At 43.4% G+C, this 24053-nt stretch overlaps 3 protein-coding genes and 1 pseudogene across 3 annotated transcripts; all 4 read left to right on the forward strand.

Moving 5' to 3' along the window:
• Nucleotides 1–1412: 1412 nt before the first annotated feature.
• Nucleotides 1413–2348, forward strand: LOC137146133 (olfactory receptor 2F1-like). Its single transcript, XM_067537286.1, has one exon. The coding sequence runs from the start codon at nucleotides 1413–1415 to the stop codon at nucleotides 2346–2348; it is 936 nt and encodes a 311-aa protein (XP_067393387.1).
• Nucleotides 2349–8254: 5906 nt separating this feature from the next.
• On the forward strand, nucleotides 8255–9226 carry LOC137146134 (olfactory receptor 5AP2-like). Its single transcript, XM_067537287.1, has one exon. It carries the CDS (start codon nucleotides 8354–8356, stop codon nucleotides 9224–9226), a length of 873 nt encoding a protein of 290 aa, XP_067393388.1. The 5' UTR covers nucleotides 8255–8353.
• Nucleotides 9227–16120: 6894 nt separating this feature from the next.
• On the forward strand, nucleotides 16121–17098 carry LOC137146141 (olfactory receptor 6N1-like). Its single transcript, XM_067537292.1, has one exon. The coding sequence runs from the start codon at nucleotides 16121–16123 to the stop codon at nucleotides 17096–17098; it is 978 nt and encodes a 325-aa protein (XP_067393393.1).
• Nucleotides 17099–21100: 4002 nt separating this feature from the next.
• LOC137146135 (olfactory receptor 10A7-like) lies at nucleotides 21101–23157 on the forward strand (annotated as a pseudogene).
• The last annotated feature ends 896 nt before the right edge of the window (nucleotides 23158–24053 follow it).

Genomic DNA, 24053 nt, shown 5'->3' on the forward strand with positions numbered 1-24053 from the left:
AACTGAATTGACTTTGTTAGCACTTGCCCTCCCCATTGTTATGTTTCTCACCCTTGCTGTATATATATATACCTCCTATCTGTGGTTTCCACTTCATGCGTCTGACAAAGTGGGTTGCAGCCCATGAAAGCTTATGCCCGCAGAAATTTGTTAGTCTTTAAGATGCTACAGGACTCTTGTTGTTTTTATTCATTTTGCTGTATGTCACCTGCTGCTGCAATTCCTCTGTAATTATTTAACCACAGTGAACAGCTTCAGCAGGAGCGTCTAAGGGAGCCAAGAATCCCAGCTGGGGCGGGGGAGTTGTGAATATTAGCATGCTAGCTGAAGTGGCTCATGACAGTGAGTGCCAACCTCAGGGCAGACTGTCAAAAAGCCGGGCAGACACCCTACATGGGTGGTGTGTTCTATAATTACATTTCACCAACCTAGTAACCAGTGCAAACCCCTGAGTCTAACAGTCTTATCATGTAGTCACAGACAGTCCTCTTGGGCTCTCCAGTCTACCTCGCCACTCAGGGAAGCTGGGCTTAATGATGAATTGTCACTTACACCAAAGTTCAGAAAATATTCAAGTTACCAGCCATTTACCCCAGTTGTACCTCAATTTCTACCTTAGATCTCACTCCAAAGACTAAAGCATGTAGTTCTTCACCTAGTAAACTAACCAAAAATGTATTCATTAGGAAAAATGAGAGCATTATTAACTCATTTTTTGAAGCAGGCTTCATATACACAGAAATGAATTACAGTAGGTGGTTCCAAACGGTGACCAAGTTGTAGTAATATGTCGGTGCTGAATGTCTTCAAGTTGACCCCGGGGATCTCTGCTCTTGTTTTATAGCTCCAGCCCTGCGAGAGTCCAAACAAACAAAGAGATGAAGAATTCTCATGTCAGCCGTCAGCATTCCTTGATTTCCTCCTTCCAGAATTCAAGCTGATGGGATGAGCTTCTTGCACAGCTCATGGGTGTGGGAGAGCTATTAAACCACTCTTAGTATTGTGATGTTTGACAATGGCCCACTTAGTTTTAATAGCCCTTCCTGGGGGAGCCACCCTTCTGCCTGCATTCGCAAGTTTAGAACAAGCATTTTTTACAGTTATAAAGGAAACCTGACATATTGTCTCATAGCATGGGATCCAGACAATTACCTGGTCTACCAGTGTCACAAATACCACCACGGCCTAATTCTAGGATTTAGGTGCCTAATGTGGCAGTTGGGTGCATAGGCCCTTTTGTGAATCTAGTCCATTTTGTCTATTTAAAACACATGTAGGATGGACTAGGCCTTTCTTTGCATACAGCCGACTGATCAGATGTTTGCCACATGCCAGATCTATTTACTTTTACATGTGTTGATTTCATTATTTGTTCTGGTCTTTTAGGTCACAGTGTTCCTGAATAAATATCAATGGAAAATCAAACTGCAGTGACTGAGTTTATTCTCCTGGGACTTTTCAGTGACCCACAGATGCAGATTTTCCTCTTCCTGCTGTTTTTAGTTATTTACATCAGCACCCTGTTGGGGAACATGATGATCATGCTGGTGATAAAGGCTGATTCACACCTTCATACCCCCATGTACTTCTTCCTCTTCCATTTATCCTTGGTCGATATCTTCTATTCCTCAGCCATTGTTCCTCAGATATTGGTGAATTCCCGGGAAGAGCACAAAACCATTTCTGTCAATGGCTGCATTGCTCAGATGTTCTTCTTTTTCCTTGCAGCTGGTACAGAAATTTTCATTCTCTCGGCCATGGCTTATGACCGCTACGTTGCCATCTGTGACCCATTGCGTTACATGAAGACAATGAGAAAAGCGATCTGTGTTCAGCTGGTGAGTGGCGCATGGACCACTGGATTTTTCTATGCCCTGGTTAACACAGTTTTTGCCCTCAAGTTGCATTTCTGTGGGCCCAATCAAATCAGCCATTTCAGCTGTGAGCTCCCTTCTCTGCTACAACTGTCCTGCACTCAGACCTTCACCAATCAAGTGGTGCTTCTTACTTGTATTGTGATACTGCGATCAAGCACCTTCCTCCTCACCCTGGTCTCCTACATTCACATCCTCTCCACCATCCTGAAAATACATTCTGCAGAGGGCAGGCGTAAAGCCTTCTCCACCTGCAGCTCCCACCTGATTGTGGTAGGCTTATTCTACCTGACAGGTTTTATCCGGTACACAAAACCCAGTTCGGTCTCCTCTGTGGTGCTGGATGAAATGCTCTCAATCCAATACAGCATCTTGACGCCCATGTTAAACCCCATCATCTACAGCCTGAAAAATAAGGAAGTGAAAACAGCTCTAGGGAAAATACTGGTGAAATTCAAGTCTCTCAGCGAGTGATGATGCTCTGATTTTTTTAAAACTAGAGAGCATTGAACTGTTGATAACTGATGTGTTGGACTGTCTCAGCTCTGAATTTCAACGTAACACCTAAATATAGTAGGACACGGCACTGGCATGCTGCACACAAGTGTAAATCACCCTTAACGACAGATCCCCAGTTGGCTGAAAGCCGCATGGCTGCCCACGAAATAAACAAGCCTACACCACGATGTGTTAGCTGAGAATCTTGCCTCTGTGTATAAAAATGTGACTCAGAATTCAAAACTTGTAGTCAAAGTTTGGCTTAAAGAGGATGCAGATTGGGGTAAATGAGGGGTCAACCAATTGTCTGAGATTTTTCAAAGAGCCGAGAGCGGTTAGGTGTGCAACTCCTATTTAATGAAAAATATTTAGTCCCAGAAACATGCCCATGGATCAGCCAGAAAAGTCTGTGGAGAGCTGGACATTGGCGTTTGATTGGCCCAGTCCCAGTCCAGAGTCTATAATAACAGTTCCATGTATATGTCCCCTGCTAGTGCCATGTCTTGTCCCATGCTCGGCTGGTGTTCATGGAATAACCCCTGTCCCAAATAACAATTCTCCCATTTTCACTGGCAGAATTTCTTTTTTCATACACAAAACAAATACGACTAGTTGAAAAATGGGAATATTTTAAGGAGAAACCTGTCTCTCTTTCTCATCAATGTTCACAACTTCTACCCTCTCACCTCCTGCTTTCGTAGGCTGTCCTACGCCTCACTCTGTTGCACTGTAAATTCTTCATGCCAGGAATCATGAGGGGTAAAGAGACTGGGTCAAGGGATGGACAGAGTGTGAAGGGGTGTGGCTGGGAGGTCTGGCCTAGGTGAGGAGGTTAAGATGGGGCTGGTGGGAGGGACTGGCTGATGGTGGGGAGGGTGTCAGGGGTCTAATGGGACGGGCTGGACAGAATATAAAATAAATTAAAATAATATAGCTTTTTAGAAAGAGGGGTGGCACAAAGAAGAGACATAATTAGACTATGGAGCTCATTACCAACAAGGGGAGACACTGAGACAAATAAATGTAGCAACATTTAGAAAGAGATTGGATAAGAAGAATACCAAAATTTTAGTGACTGTGCTTAAAGAAAGGCCTACTGAGGCAGAGCAAAGAATATCAAAATTTTAGTCACTGTGCTTAAAGAAAGGCAAACTGAGGCAGAGCCATGCCTGACTGGTGAGAGGTGCAACTCTCCTATCATTGAGTGTGATTCATGGGAAAGGACAGGGGGTGCTGAGAAAAGAAAACAACTCCACTCAGGAGCCCGGTTCTTCCTTCGTGCCTCAGTGGACAACACAGTTTGAGGTATCCATGCAGTGTGGTGGGAGGATCATACTCCAGGAAGGGCTGGGACATGAAGGAGGAAAGAAGATACTCAGCACTCTGGAGGAAGAAGAGAGAAAGGAGACATTTCCCTTCCTTTCCACCTGTGGGAAGATTGATGGAGATCCTAAAATGCTGATGAAGGGAAGTAAGCAGTATGAGATATTGATGGTCTAACACCATCAAAGATGTTGGAAACACAACAGGGATGGATCTGCTCCCTAGGATGAACAGATGGTGATGGAGAGTCCCCTTTAACCATGGTGCATCTGGCTGGCTACTTTTTGACAACGTCTCCATCCTGTGGCAGTGGCAGTGAGTCAACACATCACATTACAGCAATATAGCACCGTTCTACAGCACAGCCACTGCAAAGCAATGGCTAGGTGTCCCCCAGTCATGTTGTGCTTTGAATGACAACCAAGCGACTGGTCCTCAGCTATTCCAGCACCCACAGATTGAAGCCGTCCTTTCTAAATCCCATCACGGTTTGAGAAAACCTTGCGTCATTCGGGCAGGCTGACCTCTTCGCCAGTGGTTACTAAGGACGACCCAGGCTGCTGGCAACATCGCAGTAGAGTCTCTTTGGGAAGAATTCCCGTGTGGTAACAAAAGCAGATATAGGTGATTGCAACCCAGGACATGGAGAATGGTGCTGAAAAAGTGACACTTTGTGTATGTGCATGTGTGTTAGGCACGAATATTGAGACATTAACAAATCGAAGAGGAAGACGAAAACACCTCTTATCTGGTGTCATTCTCTACTAGCTCCAGTTTTATAGCAGTGCGTCTCGACTGACTTCACTGCAGTTACTTATGATTCATGCTGGGGTAAGTGAGAGGAGTATTGCTTCCTAATTCACTCTTCAAAAGTTTTAAATCTTTCATTTCATTTTAAATATTCACTCCGTTACTATAATGCACTCATAAGTGCACAAATTTTTTCTATTTTATTGTTTTTTTTTTCTGGAGAACAGATTAAAAAAATCGGAAGAACAGGAAAGTAAAGGAATGGGAAGCAAGGAAAGAGAAGGGAGGGATATGGCAGGAAAAGGAAATGAATGTGACTTCTTGGTTTCCACCCGATAGTGATTAATCAAAGGTTATTAAAAACTTAGAACAAATCTTTTCAAATTTATCTAGGTCCCTCTTCTTTGAAACGTTTCTTGAGCTTTTGCTGCCATGTCAGACAAGTTGTTGGTGCTATCTTCTATCCCAGGATACCTCATCACTAGTAGCTGAATGCCTGTGCAATTGCACAGGTGTAATGTGTAAAGTCACCTAAGTGAAAAAGCCAAAATGTGGCTGAGAACTTAAAAAGTGAATGATAACAGACTGTGAATCCCAACAATAATTGAATCTGTTCCTAATCTAAACAAAAAGAGATCTGAACCATTCTTGTAGTTATTTCCATCACTTTGCACAAACTTAACAGACAATCTAGGCTTCAGTGTGAGGTTTGGGCTAATGTGTGTGCGGGTTGTTGTGTGGATTGTGTTGTGCTGGAAGACTTGTGCTGATTTGTGTGAGAATGTGCTGCGGTGAGGGGCTATGTCTGTAAGGTTATTGTGAGCGCTGGTAGTGTTTTTGTGTAGTTTGTTGTGCTGATTTGTCATCCTTTTTGATGTTGTCTATTATTAGCTCTCCTACCGCACTGACTAGGGGACCTACACTTTCCTTCATTTTCCTCTTGCTTCTAATGCATTTATAATTCCTCTCCTTCTTCCCTTTTATGTTCCTTTGTAGGTATAACTCATTTTTGCTTTAGGTTTTCTGACACTCTCCCCAGTTGATTGCCCTATTTTTTTGTACACATCCTCACCAATGTGTCCATCTTTCCACCAGTTACAGGATTCCTGTTTTAATTTCAGGCTTAATAGATTTCAGAGTGACACACAGGGTGACACTCCTGGAATATTATTACATAAGTTTTAACATCAACCGAATCAGTCATGGTCAAAGTTTGGCATTTGATATAAGCCCACATGTATTGTATTTTTTTTTGCGTCTCTATGGATAGAGAATAAGTTACCTTTCAACCTAACTGCCTTTTTTTTTTTTTTTTTGCTCTTTAAAATCTCCTTTTATGGCAATTAGGTGAATAAATCCCATTGAAAACCCTTTACCCATTTTGACAACCTCAGCCCCTTCATTCTGGTTTCAGCCAAAATTCCAGGGTGGGTTAATTTCCTTCTGGATGGCTCCGTAATCTGAATGACATGTTCCCACTGTGTGAGGCATGCCCCTACAGCCAGTGGAAATTTACAAGGTTCACCTGACAACAGCATGCACATCTGAATGTGTGTGCAAGGATTGCAAATCCTTAATTTTCATCCTAGAACGTTGGGTTTTACGTATGTATTTGCCTGTGTAGGGGATGGAGTCATGAAAAGTACTTGAGTGTTCATAATTTCCTGAAAAAGAACAAGACACCTGTGGCACCTTAAAGACCCACAGAAATTTGTTAGTCTTTAACATGCTACAGGACTCTCGTTGTTTTTGCTGTATACAGACTAACACGGCTACCCTTCTGGAATAATTTCTGCTGTGATGTTGAATAAATCAGCAACATCTTTCCATATTTCCACGTATGTTAGGTCAGGATATCCTGTTCCCAAATTTCAGCATTCTCAGTGCTTTTTAACATCAGGAACTTGGATACAAATTCAGTTGAGGCTCAAATAACTAAAGCCATAAAATTAGTTATTTAGGCAGCAAATTTCTAATGATCATCAGAACCCTTTAGAAGCTAACAATCCCTGTGAGGGGTCTGTTGAATTATTATTATTACTATTATAATTATTACTGAATACGCCTGTAGATTTCTTTAACTGGGGAGGTTTCTATCAATGGCAAAACCAAAATGCAACTATAACAAACGTGCCGTATTCCCTTCTCCGAATGAAGTGCGACCTCTTGTGATTGGATCCCACCACTGTTACCCCATGTGTTGCTGAGCCCTTTGGATCTGGGTGTTGACTGGTCACTGTTCCTAGATGTGGGTCTCTCAACGCTCCCATTGTTTCAGCCATTCAGTGTTGATGACTCTTGATGACATTGATACTGCTCTACGGACATCACTTCCCCAGGACCTGTTCAAGTTTCCTGCTACAGAAGAGGTGATCTCATCCAGAACAATGGTCACAATTAGAAATAGCATTCATAAAACCAAACGGTATTAACAACTGGATGAAGACATACACCTCAAACTATAACATCAACCTTAGCCAAGGTGGCATTAATCTAGCTATCCATCTGGTCTTCTTTAAGATGTTTCAGATGTTCAGAAGCCTATCCACAAGTTTAGGTGCAAGAATACTTTTCAAAATCTGACACTTGGGCATTTTTGAAAACATTACTCATAAATTCTAGTTGTTGTATGGCTATCAAAAAGAACGGGGCATATATACCCCTGTCGAGAAACGAACATACCTTTTGAAAAGATATGATCAGTATATAGATAACATAGGGGGGAGGAAATCTTTAAAAATTATGTGTGTAAAACACACGTTTGATGCCACATCTGCAGAAAATGAGGTGTACATTTAAAAGTTTGAAGTGACTGTGAGATATTCTTAGTGTCTCTTCCCACAGTGTACTAATGTTATCTATGGTCTCGTGTATGACAACACTTTGGTTTGGTTTACACTTATGCAAGAATTCAGAAGCAGTTGACGGGAGATATGTAGAGCTTTCAAGCATCAACTTTGTAAGTTCCATTTTGTGCACCGTCTTCATTACTTTGCGCCGATGGGAAATGCGAACCCATTGATGTAATACTATACTTTTTCTGGAGGTGGTTTTAATAGATTGACTTCTGGATCGATTGAGCCGGTCTTCACTTCCACTCAATCAATCCAGATAGATTGATCTGATGGCGGCAAATTTGCAGCCATCAATGTAGAGATAGTCTTAGCTGTCGTATAACACTCATTATCATAGATATTAAAGAATCTTGCAAAGTGTCACACATATCATCTCCATTTTACACAACAGCAACTGAGCATATGCTTCATAAATTTCGGATCACATGAAGAAAAGATAAATGGGATCATCATCAATGATTTTGTAGAGGGACAGGGGCATAGAGGAAAAAAGTAATGAGACCATGGTCAAACTGTGGAGGAGTCAGGAGATCCCAACTCCCTGGAGCCAAATCTACTCCATTGGAATCTGCAGTGTAAATATGGGTAAATGAGGTATTATCTCAGTCATGGGATATGACTGATATTTTCATATGAACACAAGAAAGTGGCATTTAATTCTCTTAAACTCCACTGATATTCACAGACATTGTGGCTAAAGTAACATACAAGATTGTTAAGGAGGCTGAAGATGAGAGGCATAGCCATAGAGATATCAAACATAAGAAACATTTCCAATGAGATTGAATTTAGACCCTTTTGAAAATTATCCGAGAATGTCTCTGCCATGTGAAGTTTTGACTCCACCGTTTGGATGATAACCAGTAGGGGAAAGCCAGAATTAAAACATTGACTGTTTTGAAAAGGATGTTAGACTATACATTACAGAATTTTTTTTATTTCCCATAGATAAAACCCGCGGCAAACAAACACCAGGGAAATCAAACGACCATCACAGAATTCATCCTCCTGGGATTCGGGGATCTCCTTCAACTACAGACCTTTCTCTTCCTGATGTTTCTAGTGATCTACATTATGACTGTGGCCGGGAACATCCTCATCATTGCACTCATTGTGACTAATCAGCACCTTCACACCCCCATGTACTTCTTCCTGGGGAACTTGTCCTGCTTGGAGACCTGCTACACCTCTACCATCCTGCCCAGGATGCTGGCCAGTCTCCTGACTGGGGACAGAACCATTTCATTTAGTGGCTGCATCACACAGTTCTATATCTTTGGTTCCCTGGTGGCGACTGAGTGTCTCCTCTTATCTGTGATGTCTTACGACCGGTATTTAGCGATATGCAAACCTCTGCATTATGCAGCCCTTATGAATAGCAGGATCTGCCTCCAGATGACAGCTTGCTCTTGGGTAAGTGGATTTCTGGCTCCATTGGCAACCATGTCACTGATGTTACAACTCACTTTCTGCGGTGCCAATGAACTTGACCATTTCTTTTGTGATTTAAACCCAATAATAAAGCTGGCCTGCAGTGACACACACTTGCTGGATATGGCTGCTTTGATACTCTGCTCCATACTCACTTTGCCTCCATTTCTATTAACCCTGGCTTCCTACGTTTCCATCATCACCACCATCCTGAGAATCCCTTCCTCCATCGGGAGGCAAAAGGCCTTTTCCACCTGCTCCTCCCACCTTATCGTGGTGACAATTTTCTATGGGACGTTAGTCACTGTGTATCTGCTATCAAACTCTGATGCACTGCGGGACCTGAACAAAATATTCTCTGTTTTCTATGGAGTTCTGACCCCACTGCTCAACCCACTGATATACAGCCTGAGAAACAAAGAGGTAAAGGAAGCTTTGAGTAAAGCTGGCACTAGATTTTTTTTCTTTGACAGGATAATGGATATTTCAAGCTAAGCTAGATAGATAGATAGATAGATTATGGACCACTCATTGGGAATATGAGCTTTCAAACGTAAACATATGAATAGTTCATACTCATCTTTATGTTCCTGTTGAACTCATGAACTCATGTCTATCAGGATCAGGACTTCCTGAATCCAAGAGTTGAGTCCAGGTGTGGCCATGTGACCAAACTTGGGGAGAAAGTAGGACAAGAAGCCAAAGCCTTAGACGTTCCCTGCACCTCACTCCAACTCTATTATCTGAAGACTAACGCGTGTCCTCCCTGAACTTTGATTACTTATTCTCTGAGTTTGCAAATATCTCTTAATTAATTCATGAGAATAAAATAATTTAAAATGTGCTCTTTAATAAATGTAGCTTTTGTCATCTCTCCTTGCTTTGTCCCAAGTGATCTTAAATCTGGAATTAAACTTATTCTTCACACTTTCTACAATGTTATAACTCATTTGAACTATGTGTGTGGGCACCAGTTTCAATGGGTTTCAATGAAGCCAAATTCTTAAGAAAATTGTGTCTAATTATTAAATTAGGAACCAATTGTACACACGGCTACGTCAACAGCTCAAGTCACTCTTCAGTGGGGCCATGGTGACTAAACCAATCTGCATGCTTCCTCTCCTGAGCATTTGCATGCTGCAGTTCGATTCTCTGAAATGACTCTGGGAAGGACGGTAATTGCCTGCGTGTGTTCCCACAGGGGGCTTGGCCCCCAACAGTGTTATTAAAATTTCCATGGCTATATGTTACATACTCTGGATTTCTGGCTCAGGAAGAAACAGTTCCCTCCTCTCTGCTCCCTCATTTTCTCCCTGGCAGTAGTAATTTGCCTCTGGCCAGGTCGCTAACAATTTACCATTCCCTGATCCTTCCTGGCCACAGCCTGCCAAATTTGTCCATGTCCTTCTTAAAGTGTGGTACCCAGAACTGGACAGAATACTGCAGTTGAGTCCTCACTAGTGCTGAATAGAGCAGAACAATTACTTCCTGTGATCTTCCATACTGCGCTCTTTTTAGAATGACATTAGTCTTTTCTGCAACCACATCACATTGTTGGCTCACATTTAATTTGTGATCCACTATAACACCCAGTCACTGCAAGATCGCTTTGTTGGTGGTGTTCATTTGATTTTTTTTCCTTCCAAAGTGAAGTGCTCACACTTATCTTTACTGAATTTCATCTTGTTGATTGCACGTCAGTTCTCCAGTTTTGCCATGTTTTTTTTCAGATTCTAAACCCCGTCTTCCCAAGTGCTTGTAGCTCTCTTCAGTTTGGCGTCATTTGCAAATTTTATAACCAGAAGCATATAAGACAGATGTGTATGGGGGGGCAGGCTAGATAGCAAGCTATCTATCTACAAAAAAACATTGCATCCAGAATCACCTGTGACCAAAACGTAGGCCGCTAACTGCTTGCCCTAAAGGAATAGCATCTTTGCGTGGGAATTAGTGGACCGCTCCTGTAGTTGCTCTGTCAAACTGGATCTTTACATATAAATGGTGCATATGTACATCAGGCTACCACATTCAGCAAATTGCTGAGGTCTTACCAACCCACCAAGAGGAGAGAGAGGATCCAGCATGGTTTCTGCAAGAACGGTATTTCCCATTGCACTAAGCTACGGGACAAATCCCGACTGTGAAACCTCCATTCCCGCTTTTTCCTCTCCTTCCCAGGTTGTTTCCTGTACTGCTAAGCCAAGGAACACCAGACTATGCCGGCACAACCAGATAAATTGCATGAAGCCTCTCCCAAGCTACTCATGCACTGTATATAGGAAAATATGGAGGTTCCAGGGTGTGATTTTGAGGTACAGTGCATCACAGGGAGTCGCCAGATGTGGCTGTCACAGGGAGCACATGTTGAAAAGGCTCTTTCCAGGGTATGGCAGAATTGAGGCAGAATAATGGCTGGTGGTTGGTATAGAGGAGCAATCTCCGTTATAGAGTATTGTACGTGAGAAAGGACAGGGCTTGCAGAGGACAAAGAACATGTACCCCCAGATCCCACCCCAAGGCCCTCTTCTTCCGGCCTGCCACAGTGTACAACGCTGAATTATTCACGCATTGTAGTGGGAGGCTCATACCCCAGAAAGGGCTGAGAGTTGGAGGGGATAGAAAAGAACCATCTTCCTTCTCTCCAGGATGAAGGAAGACTGACAGAGATCCTGGAATGTTAAAGAAAAGAAGTAAGAGATCACAAAAGTCAAACTTCATCAAAGATACTGGAGACACGGCAGAAATGGATCTGCTCTGGGTAAAGGGTCACCTATAACCATTCTCCACATACTGGCTACTGTATAATAACATCTGTGTCCTTATGGTATCGAATTGTGACATTACGGCACCGCAACACCAGCCCACGGCGCAATCCCTGAAAAGCAACACCTAGGGAACTATGAACAACTATTGATTTAGGTGGGGTTGGTCCTGCTTTGAGCAGGGGGTTGTACTAGAGGACCTCCTAAGGTCCCTTCCAACCCTCATCTTCTAAGATTCTATGATCATTCTGCAACTCTCAGCCACTTTGTTGGACGACCAAATGACTTCCCTTCAGCTGTTCCACCCCCGTGGATTGAAGCTGTCCATTCGATAACCCATCCCTGGAGCAGATGTAGCAGGAAAGCTTGCATCTTTCTGGAAGGCTGACTTCATAATCATTTGTTACTAAGGGTGCCTGTCAGATTGCCCAGCCAACCTCCCAGCAGAGTCTCTTGGGGAGAATTCCCATGGAGTCGCCGAAGCAGATATAAGTGATTGCAAAGCAGCACATGGAGGACACTGCTGCCAAGGTAGATAGTCCTTGTCTGTGCTGGTGCGTTAGATGGGAATTTATATAGGGACACTAAAAAATTGAAGAGGAAGCAGACAATTCTCTTTTGATGTCATTCTGCTCTCGCTTACCCCAGTTTTATGGCAGTGCATCTCCACTGACTTCACTGCAGTTATTCCTGATTTATACTGGGATAAATGAGAGGGGAATTGTTCCCTAATTCACTCCTTCAAACGTCTAAACCTTCATTTGTTTTAATGTTAATTTGGTAACTGTAATGCACTCTTGAGTGCGTACATTTATTTATTTATTTATATTGTATTGAATTTTCTCCCCCCCCAAAATGAAGTGGAGAACAGAAGAACAAAGCTAAAGAACAGAAAGGTAAGGGAATATGAGGGGGGTGGAAGGGATGAAAAGGGGCAGGGAAGGGAAAGAACAGTAACATTTCTTATTCTGTCCATTAGGGATTAATCAAAGTTTTTTAAAAAGTTAGAACTAATCTTTTCAAATTTGTCTGAGGTCCCTCTTCTATGAAATTGTACCTGCCCTTTAGCTGCCAAGCAAGTGTCTATCCCTGGAGACAATCTGCTTATGTCTTCACTAGTGGCCGAAAGCCTGTGCTATCACACGAGTGTAATTCGTTAAGTCACGTGTATTTAAGGCCCCCAGATGGCTGAAAGCTTAAAAATTGGACGGTAGCAGACCATGCATGCCAGTGACAAATACACCTGGTGATATTCTCTATAAAAAGAACGGCTCAACAGACATTTTAGTCTTCAGAGGGATGTTTGGGGTTATTGTGTGTGCTGGTTGCGTTGTTGCATGGGTGGGTGTGTTGATTCATCAGCCTTCTTGACTTTATCTGTTATTCGCTCCCCTTCCCTGCTAAGTAGAGAATTTACAGACTTAATAGGTGTTAGGGCTCCCCCGCCCTCAGTTCCCAAGTACAGTTCACCAGAAAGCAACAGTCCAGAGTCCATTCTGCAGGCAATGTGATGGGTTTATTGGGGTCAAACATGCAAGCGTTAAATTACAGCCCTTCACACCAGTTGGGCTTCCTTCCCATAACTGTGTTTCTAAATCCTTCACACCAGTTGGGCTTATCGCTATATGCTGATAGAGTTCCCTTTCCTCCCTCAGCATTGCTCTATGCACCCCAGAACTCCCCTTTTCCCAAACTATGGTTCTATAGGCCAATGGATCCCTCCCTTCCCCGTCCTTCTCCTTGGTAGGCTTAATTACACCTGTACCCACCCAGTACCACCCCTTCCAATATATGATCATGTTCAGTTTTGGGGGGCTCGGGTCTGGGGGCTTTAGCACCGCCTCCTTTATATGACAATCCTGGAATCACGTTACACAGATTATAATTTCAACTGAATCAGTCATGTCCGATGTTTAGAATTTCAGCCTACCAGCCCTATTTTTGCCATTGAACATCTCCCTCCGTGACAATTAGGTGAATAAGTCCCATTGAAACACCTTTAACTGTTTCAAAAAACGGAGCCCCTTCATTCTGGGTTAAGTCAAATTTCCAAGCTGGGTTAATTTCCTTCTGGCTGGGCCCATATGAAAGGGTTACCCTGCCCTGGGGCATAGATATACCTGAATAAGTGGGTATTTGTGTGAAACCATTCCAAAGTGTTATTTACACGTTGAAGTGTTGGGTTCTTGCGGGCTACTTGATTGTGATGGGGCTGGGGGCACAAATAGGGGGTGTAAATTAATTATGTGCCAGATTATCTCTGTAGTTACGCTGAATAAACCAACAACATCTTTCCATATTTCCCGCATCTTTCCATATTTCCACATTTTCACTGCATCCTCTTTCCACTCATCCACCCCACCTGTGCATTTTGGCAGCAGCAACCGGATAATATAAAAGTGAGGCTCAAATAAAAAAAAAACTCACCTTGAAAACAGTGTTTTAGCAGGGAATTTTGATGGTTATCAGAAGCCTTGTGTTTAATAAGTGATGGTAATAAGCATTGGTGAGGCCGTATTTAGAGTATTATGTCCAGTTTTGGGCCCCCCACTACCAAAAGGATGTGAAGAAGTTAGAGAGAGTCCAGCGGAGGGCAACAAAAATGATGAGGGGGCTGGAGCACAAGACTTATGAGGAGAGGTTGAAGGAACTAGGCTTGTTCAGTCTACAGAAGAGAAGAATGAGGGGGGATTTGATAGCAGCCTTTAACTACCTGAAAAGGGGTTCCAGGGAGGATGGAGCTAGGCTGTTCTCAGAGGTGGCAGATGACAGAACAAGAAGCAACGGTCTCAAGTTGCAGTTGGGGAGGTCTAGGTTAGACATTAGGAAAAAGTTTTTCACTAGGAGGGTTGTGAAGCACTGGAATGGGTTACCTAAGGAGGTGGTGGAATCTCCATCTTTAGAGGTTTTTAAGATGTGTCTTGACAAAATCCTCGCTGGGATTATTTAGCTGAGGTTAGTCCTGTTTTGAGCAGGGGGTTGGACTAGATGACCTTCTGAGGTCCCTTCCAACTCTATGATTCTATGATTCTATGTTAGAAATCAGCTGACCCTGGGGGGGGTCTGTTCTTTACTTTGGATTACTAAATATTCCTATAGGTTTTCCTGGGGACTTTTCAAATTTCATTTAAGGAAAAAAATTAGCTGCAACCAAAAAATTAGCTATGGTTCCCCTCTGTGAAGGGAGAGTGGATTTTTATGATTAGAGCCAACCAGTGAATCCCACATGCTGCTGAACCTCTTGGAGCTGGGTAGAGATTGCTCACTGTTCATAGATGTGGGTCTCTCACTATTCCCATTGTTCCATCAGTGCTGAGCAATTCAGTGTTGATGACTTTGATGGCATTGTCTTTGCTTTCCAGGCATAGCTTCCCCACAACCTGTTGCATTTTTCCTGCTGATCTCATCCAGGAAGCTGATTGTAATTAGAAAAGAGAATTCATAAAACCAAATGGAATTAGCAACTGGACAGAGACCTGTTCCCCCAAACCGTCACAGCAACCTTATCCAAGAAAACATTGGGAGACCTTCTAAATCTAGCTGTCTGTTTTATCTTCTTTAACATGGTATCTCAGGACCAGAAATTCAAACATACTGAGGGGTGTATCCGCAGCTTTAGATGCATGGATATTTTCCAGAACGTGGCCTTAAGCACTTTTGAAAATGTTATCCATTTATTTTAGGCGTTGTACAGCTGTCAAAAAGAAGGTTGCATATCCTTGCGGAGAAATGAATGTTGTATGTAATTCCCTTTAGGACAGACTTGAGAGACATGTCCCTTTAATACGAAGGGAAAAATGACATGTGTTATAAACAAAGCATTGATGCTATTTCTGGAGAATCTAAGGCAAAATATAAAAGTTTGATGTGACTGTGAGGCATGCTTAGTTTCTCTCCTCAGAGTGTATTCAAACTTACGCATGGTCTCATAGCAGTTTGCTAACACTTATACGTTATATAGCACTCATTAAAGTAGATATTAAAGAACTCTGTAAAGTGTCTAAGTATCATCTCCATTTTACACAAGAGACAATGAGCATATGTTTCATACATTTCATAAATTTCAAATCACCTTCAGAATTTCTTTCATAAATTTCAAATGACATTAAGAAAATGATAAGTGGGATCATCATAAGCTATTTCATAGAGGAGAGAACAGAGCACACAGAGAGGAAGTCTTAAGCCCAGTGGCAGGGAAAGAATGATCCAGGAATGAAACCTAGGTCTTTGTAATAAAATTCTAGCGTCCTCTCCTCTGGAATCTGCTGGACTCTGCAGTGTACATATGGTAATTGAAGTATTGACCCAGTATTTTCATATGAGCGTAAGCAAGTGGCATTTAATTCCCTCAGTCGTCACTGATAACCTCAAACATTGTGGCTAAAGAAATACACAACAGTGTTCAGGAGGCTGATGGTGAGATGCTTTCAGCGATGCCAGACAAGAGCAACATTTCCAATGTGATTGAACTTAGGCTCTTCCGAAAATGTTACGCAGAATGCTTCCGCCACTTGAACTCTTGCCTCAACCATTGGGATGGAAACCAGCAAGAGGATGCTGGAATTACCATTCTGACTGCTTTGTAAGTTCGACTATAAAGTGCAGAATTCGTTTTTATTTCCCCTAGATGAAACCAAGAGCAAACAGACACCAGGGAAATCAGACGACCATCACAGAATTCCTCCTCCTGGGATTCGGGGATCTCCCTCAACTGCAAACCCTTCTCTTCCTGATTTTTCTAGTGATTTACATAGTAACCATGGCCGGGAACATCCTCATCATAGCACTAGTTGTGGCTGATCAGCACCTTCACACCCCCATGTACGTCTTCCTGGGGAACTTGGCCTCTTTGGAGACATGCTACGCTTCGACCCTTCTGCCCAGGATGCTGGCCAGTCTTTTGAGTGGGGACAAAAGCATGTCTGTTAGCAGCTGCCTCACTCAATTATATTTCTTTGGTTCTCTGGTAGTTACAGAATGTTGTCTCTTATCTGTGATGTCTTACGATCGGTATTTAGCGATATGTAAACCTCTGCATTACGCAGCCCTTATGAATGGCAGATTTTGCCTGCAGCTAGTGGCTGGGTGTTGGACAGGTGGATTTGTGTCTGTTGCCATCTTAATATCTATGATATCCCAGTTAACATTCTGCGGCCCTAGTGAAATTGACCATTTCTTTTGTGATTTAAGCCCAATAATAGGACTGGCCTGCAGTGACACCCACACGCTGGAAGTTTCTGCTTTCATACATTCCTCCATATTCACTTTGCCTCCATTTCTATTGACGCTGACATCCTACGTTTGTATCATCTCCACCATCCTCAGAATCCCTTCCACCACCGGGAGGGAGAAGGCCTTTTCCACCTGCTCCTCTCACCTCATCGTGGTGACAATTTTCTATGGGACTCTAGTCATTGTGTATCTGTTACGAGACTTTGATGCACTAAGGGACCTGAACAAAGTGCTCTCTGTTTTCTATGGAGTCCTGACCCCATTGGTCAACCCTCTGATATACAGCCTGAGAAACAGGGAAGTAAAGGAAGCCTTGAGGAAAGCTGTCCTTAGATTTTTTGTCTCTTGCAAGGATACAGATATTTCAGGGTAATATATATATATATATACCCATATATTTAACAGGCCAATCATAAGGATCTAATCCTGTACAGTCTGACTCATGTGGGTAGCCCTAACTTATATTAGTATGTCTATTGATCTCAAGACAAGCAGAATCAGGATTTCCTGTATCCAAGTATCTGGCCCTGAGACACATTTTGAAGGAAAATCAGGATGCCAGCCCTAATCCTCAGACACGCACTGCATCCCTGCTCCCACTTTAATGTGTGACGAAAACAGTGGATTTGCCCCTAACTTATGAGAGCAGATGAATTTTCCAAGAACTTGCAAATAAATACCTTACTTAGTTTGTGAGAATAAAATAATTTTAAAAGTGCCCTTTTAGAAATTTAAAATGTGTTGCTTCTTCTTTGCGCTGGTGACATAAGAGGAACTCAACCAATCCTCACTCTTCCTCTTCTGTTAATTTGTATGCTCTGTGTCTATTACCTGAATGACTCGATGTGGGAAGATAAATGTACAGGTGTGCCGAGAGTTCTCACTGATGGCTTGGCACATATCACTTTTATTAAAGCTTCCATGGCCACCTGCTACCAGCTGCTGTGCTTCATCAGAGAAATAGTGGGTCTCCACTGCACTGTTCCAGGCACACCCAAGGGAAGGATTTCTGATGTAGGAAGACACAGTTCCTTCCTCTCTGCTCTCCATTTCCTCCCTGCCGGTAGCAATTTGCTGCTGGCCAGGTCATTGCACCTGGAAACTAAGATTCTATCATTCCCTATTCCTTTCCACCCACCGTTTGCCAGATGAGTCCTCACCAGTGACAAGTAGAGCGGAAAAATTACATCTCATGACTTATAACAATTCTGTTATTACACCCCAGCATATCGGCCTTTTCTGTAATTGCACTGAATTGTTGGCTCTTACTGAATTTGTGATACATTATAACCCCTGGTTATTGCAGGACTGCTGCTTACCTGTTTTTTCTCCACTTTGTGTTGGTGCATTTGATTTTCCCCTTCTGATTGCAGGACTTCGCACTTGTTTATATTGAATTTCATCTATTGGTTTCTGACCAATTCTCCAATTTATCAAGATCATTTTGACTTCTAATCCTGTCCTGCAAAGTGGTTGAGACATGTTCCAGCTAGAGGTCATCCACATATGTTATAAGTACATTCTCTACTATCCACCAAGTCATTACTGAAAATATTAAATTGTACTGGACACAGGATAGATCCCAATGAACCCCACTGGGTCCTCCCAGTGTAACTATGAACCATTGATAACCATCTTTTGAGTACAGTGTTTGAACTGAACATGGATCTCCTGCCACCGAGGATAGCAATCAAGTCACCGGTCCATCTGCCAAGTTACCAATGGTCGTTCATCTATTTAATGTAGAATTTGGCCCAAAGACACTAAAAACAAAAAAGACAAAGGCTGGTGATTATCAAAGTAGTTAGCTGCCCAGTTCTCATTGCAATTTAATGAGCTGGGTGACCCCTATCTCTCTTAGCCACCTTTGAAAATCCCAGATTGATGTTCCAGAGTTAATCCTAAAGAAGTTACCGCTGCAAACTTCCACGGTTTCATCAATCGCAGAAGAGATATGCAATAACAAGCATAGCTGGTCTTGGTCTCCTAGACATCTGGACATATTTCCTAAGGTTCAGTGGACCAAAGCAAGAGGATACACACAAAATCCATCTTTCACCATTATAAGCACTTTGGTTCATCCACAAAGGATTATGGGACTCCGGTTCATCTCCCAACAGATACAAAGAACATTGTTGGAAACATCAGACTATCACTAAAGGCCTATTTTCAAAGGTGTATAGGCACTAAAAGACGCAAGTTGGTACCTAGTGCAATTTTTTTTTAACATGTCATTGCAGATCAGGCACCAAGGTTGCCAGCCATCCATAAATGGATGGCCAGTCAGTAAAAAAATGTACAATTTTAACATTGTCCATAAACCCATAAATAAATGAAAATGCCATGAAATTTGGTAGAAATCAAACACATTGTATTTTGACATGGATTGTCATCATTCAGAATCACTTGCATCGTAAAACTACACTGTCCATGACTTTATCAATTTCTATTATTGCAAACTCCCAAAGCACCCGATTGATCAATTAACTGAAGCTAAAACAATTGCGTAATTCCAAATTCCTGTGTACAGAATAGTGCAAGTGAGTACACACTTTTGTGACATTATTGTATTGTTTATGGTATCTTTAATGATGCCAGTAAAAAGTTTACTGTGTCAGTAAAATAAACCAACTTCAGAGCTTCATGTCAGTGTAATCCTTCTGCTTGCTTACATCAGTAAAAACTAAAATGCAAGGTTGGCAACCCTGTGACCTAACTCACAATGGATTTTGGGTACCTAGTGTCTTTTAGAAAATCCCACTCAGTGACTATCTATGATTAGGCATCTAAATACCTTTAGCAATCTGACCCTCTGCACCTCAGTTCCCATCTGTATACCAGAGAGAATGATTCTTCCTTTCCCCCACGTATTATTGGCTGTCTAGTCTATTCAGGCCATGTGCTATTAAACTGGGTGTTATTGAGGCGCCACTAACTGCTATCATAATACCAAGAGCATGTGCATGTGTGTGTGTGTATTTCCCCCTGCTGGAGGGAATTAGGACTACTCAGTGTGTGTGTGTCACTCCAGGTGGAGGAAATTAGAGCTTCTTAGAGTGTGTGTGTGTGTGTGTATCCCAGCTGAGCCCTGCTAGAGATGTGTGTGTGTGTGTGTGTGTGTGTGAGAGAGAGAGAGAAAGAGAGAGACCCCAGATGGAGGAAATGAGATCTTCTTAGTGTGTGTATCCCTGCTAGAGATGAGTGTGTGTATGTTACCCTCTGCTGGAGAGAATAAGTTCTACTCAGTGTGTGTGTGTGTGTGTGTGTGTGTGTGTGTGTGTGTGTGTGTGTGACCCAAGATGAAGGAAATAAGACCTTCTTAGTGTGTGTATCCCTGCTGTGCCCTGCTAGAGATGTGTGTGTGTTTGTACCACTCAGTTGGAGGAAAAGGTGCATTTTCAGAGTCTATCGATGTATGATTGCTGTATCTGCATGGGTGTGTGTGTGTGATGGAGAAAGAGGAGAGAGAGCGCGGGGGAAATCAGAAAGATACCAATATGCAAATAGTCAGAGAAGACACAGAGAGGACTTCATGTGCACAACTCCAGCAGGGACAAGCACAAGAATTTATAGCTGATGGCCTGACCTGGAGTAGTGCTGGGTGCCCGACAGGCCCACTGAAGCTAGTGGGAGATGTGGGCCCTTTTCCTTGGCCACTCCAGGACAGGACAGTTCCTCGACTGGGTGTATTTTTAAAACCAGGGGACACATTGGAATTTACCTTCCCGGGATTCCTAATGAAACCTAGAGGACATTGGGGATTGTGCCCTGGGCGGCTCTGAAGGCAGGTGAAATACTCTGACTCCACACCATCCACTGCGCACATGGGTACGCTGGCTTGCTGCAAAGGTAAGACTGTTGTTGTCTGAATTTGCTTTATATGCCAGGGATCAGTCCTGCTCCTGGTTACATCTGTTCAGCCTCGGTAGGATTTTGCTATTCAACAGTGGAACTGCTGGGAGGATATCATTTGAAACAAACTGAAGTCAGATGCAAAGGCGCTGATTCAGGGTCTTAGTTATTCAAAGGAAATCTTCGGGAAATGTCACTGAAGTCCAATGTCTTACTCCAGATTTATATGGGGACAGTCTGAGTCACAGTGCTCTGTTTGTATTTTCTTTGATAGATAGATAGATAGATAGATAGATAGATAGATAGATAGATAGATTGGCCCAGCTCCAAAACTCCAGGGAGGGAGAAAAGCTATTGAAGCAAAAGACAAAAGAACACCACAAGAACACATAAGCTGGAACAGCTTCCACTTTGGAGGAGGGGGGGGGGGTTCAAACAACCTAACTAGCTGAGTCAGTTTATGAATGGGATGATATGACAGGGCTGCCCACATGCCAAATATTTTTTCCCCTTCCTTCCACAGATGAGCTATAGCAGTGAAACTGCGCAGGGAAATCACAGCACGGTGACCCATTTCATTTTTCTTGGCTTCCCCCAGGGTCCAGCGATGCGAGCGATACTTTGAGTAGGTTTCTCCTTTATCTACGTCGTCTTCCTGATTGGAAACAGTGTCATCATCCCCATCATGGCGCTGGACTCAGCCCTCCACACCCCTTATATATTTCTTCCTGTGGAACCTGTCCTTCCTGGAGAGCTGCTACATCTCCATCACCATCCCCAAGATGTTGGTCAACTTTCTCACCGAGGAGAGGACCATCTCCTTCACCAGTTGTGCCATCCCAGATGCATTTTGTCCTTTCCCTTGGCACGGCAGAGTGCTACCTGCTGGCCATCATGGCTTACAACCGCTACAGGGCAATCTGCTCCCCACTGTACTACCCTGGAATTATGAACCCCAGAGCCTGCGCCAAGATGGCTGCCACCTGCTGGCTCTGTGGAATCCTGATGCCCATGGGCAACATCGCTTGGATCTTTACTTTGTCCTACTGCGGGCCCAGCGAGATCAACCACTTCTTCTGTGACATCCACCCCATGCTGAAGCTGGCCTCCAGGGACACCTCCAAGAGCGAGGTCTTCATTTTAAAGAAGTTAAAGTATGGGTTGGATGAATGGACTATAAAGTGGATAGAGAGATGGCTAGATCATCGGGCTCAATGGGTAGTGACCAATGGCTCCATGTCTAGCTGGCAGCCAGTATCAAGTGGAGTGCCCCAGGGCTCAGTCTTGGGTCTGGTTTTGTTCATCATCTTCATCAATGACCTAGAGGATGGGGTAGATTGCACCCTCAGCAAGTTTGCGGATGACACTAAGCTGGGGGGAGTGGTAGATACCCTGGAAGGTAGGGATAGGATACAGAGTGACCTAAACAAATTGGAGGATTGGGCCAAAAGAAATCTAATGAGGTTCAACAAGGACAAGTGCAGAGTCCTGCACTTAGGAAAGAAGAATCCCATGCACAGCTATAGACTGGGGACCGACGGGCTAGGCAGCAGCTCTGCAGAAAAGGACCTGCGAGTAACAGTGGATAAAAAGCTGGATATGAATCAGCAGTGTGCCCTGGTTGCCAAGAAGGCTAATAGCATATTGGGCTGCATTAGTAGGACCATTACCAGCAGATCGCGGGAAGTGATTATTCCCCTCTATTCGGCATTGGTGAAGCCGCATTTGGAGTATTGTGTCCAGTTTTGGGCCCTCCACCACAGGAAGGATGTGGACAAGTTGGAGAGAGTCCAGCGGAGGGCAGCAAAAATGATTAGGGGGCTGGAGCACAAGACGTATGAGGAGAAGCTGAGTGAACTAGGCTTGTTTAATCTGCAAAAGAGAAGAATGAGGAGGGATTTGATAGCAGCCTTTAACTACCTGAAGGGGGGGTCCAGGGAGGACGGAGCTAGGCTGTCTGCAGTGGTGGTAGATGACAGAACAAGGAGCAATGGTCTCAAATTGCAGTGGGAGAGGTCTAGGTCGGATATTAGGAAAATGTTTTCACTAGGAGGGTGGTGAAGCACTGGAATCGGTTACTTAGGGAGGTGGTGGAATCTGCATTCTTACGAGTTTTTAAGGCCCAACTTGACAAAGCTCTGGCTGGGATGATTTAACTGAGGTTAGTCCTGCTTTGAGCAGGGGGTTGGACTAGATGATCTCCTGAGGTCCCTTCCAACTCTAGTCTTCTATGATTCTATGATTTTACTGATCAGCTTGATCATCACTGTCTTCCCCTTCGCGCTGGTGCTGGCATCCTACGCCCACATCCTCTCCACCATCCTGAAGATCACTTCAACAGATGGACGACACAGAGATTTCTCCACCTGCTCCTCCCACCTCACCATGGTCATCTTGTTCTATGGCTCAGCCTGCGCCATGTACCTGCGGTCTAAGTCCAGCTACGTTGGCAACGTGGACAGAGTGATGGCCCTGTTTTATACCGTCATCACCCCTACGTTAAACTGTGAGATATACAGCCTGTGGAACCAGGAGGTGAAGGCTGCTCTGAGGAGAGTGAGCGGGAGGAAAAGGGTTTGAAGAACGATTTAAAAGTTTGGAGCTGTCCACTTTAAATTAGGACTTTTTATCAAAGTAAAGTAAAAGGACCAAGCCATTTCTTCTGCCTGGGTTTTCACATTAAATGTAAGGGAGGTTCAGTTTCTCACTGTCATAGACAGATCTCTTGTTTTAAGATAAGAGAGGTCATGACAGTCCTCTAATCTAGTCATGATTGTTTCCTACAACAGCTTTTCTTCCCTCTCATTTCTATGATTCTGTCATAGGAGCATCTGTCTGGAAAGTAAAGCCAAACAACTTCTTTCTTTCTTTCTTTCTTTCTTTCTTTCTTTCTTTCTTTCTTTCTTTAGCAACTACCACCTTGCTATGTACCAATAGGTGGCATTAAAGACAGACTTGTCCACCCCAGCCAATCCACCTCCCTTGCCAAGTTAAAATCACTGGGACAGCACAAAGGTAGCAGATCATTCCTTGGAAGGAAAGTCTAGGGATTTCATGGTATCTTCTGTATGTTCAAGGTAGGGTGAGGGTTCCTGATTCTACATATGGGGTAGGAAACGGCTGGCCGGAGGAACCACGGCTGCTCTAACTGGATGGTGGGAAAGACCCATAGGTTCTGGAATATTATCATAATCTATAAAGGCTTTGCCATGACAGAACTAGGAGCAATGGTCTCAAGTTGCAGTGGGGGAGGTCTAGGTTGGATATTAGGAAAAACCTTTTCCCTAGGAGGGAGGTGAAGCACTGGAATAGGTTACCTAGGGAGGTGGTGGAATCTCCATCCTTAGAGGTTTTTAAGGCCTAGCTTAACAAAGCCCTGGCTGGGATGATTTAGTTGGGGTTGGTCCTGCTTTGGACAAGGGGTTGGACTAGATGACCTCCTGAGGTCCCTCACAACCCTGATCTTCTATTTTTCT

This window comes from Emydura macquarii, unplaced genomic scaffold (assembly GCF_026122565.2).
Source record: "Emydura macquarii macquarii isolate MOO-44397 ecotype Brisbane River unplaced genomic scaffold, CSIRO-AGI_Emac_v2 contig_3715, whole genome shotgun sequence".
Classification (NCBI taxonomy): Eukaryota; Metazoa; Chordata; order Testudines; family Chelidae; genus Emydura; species Emydura macquarii.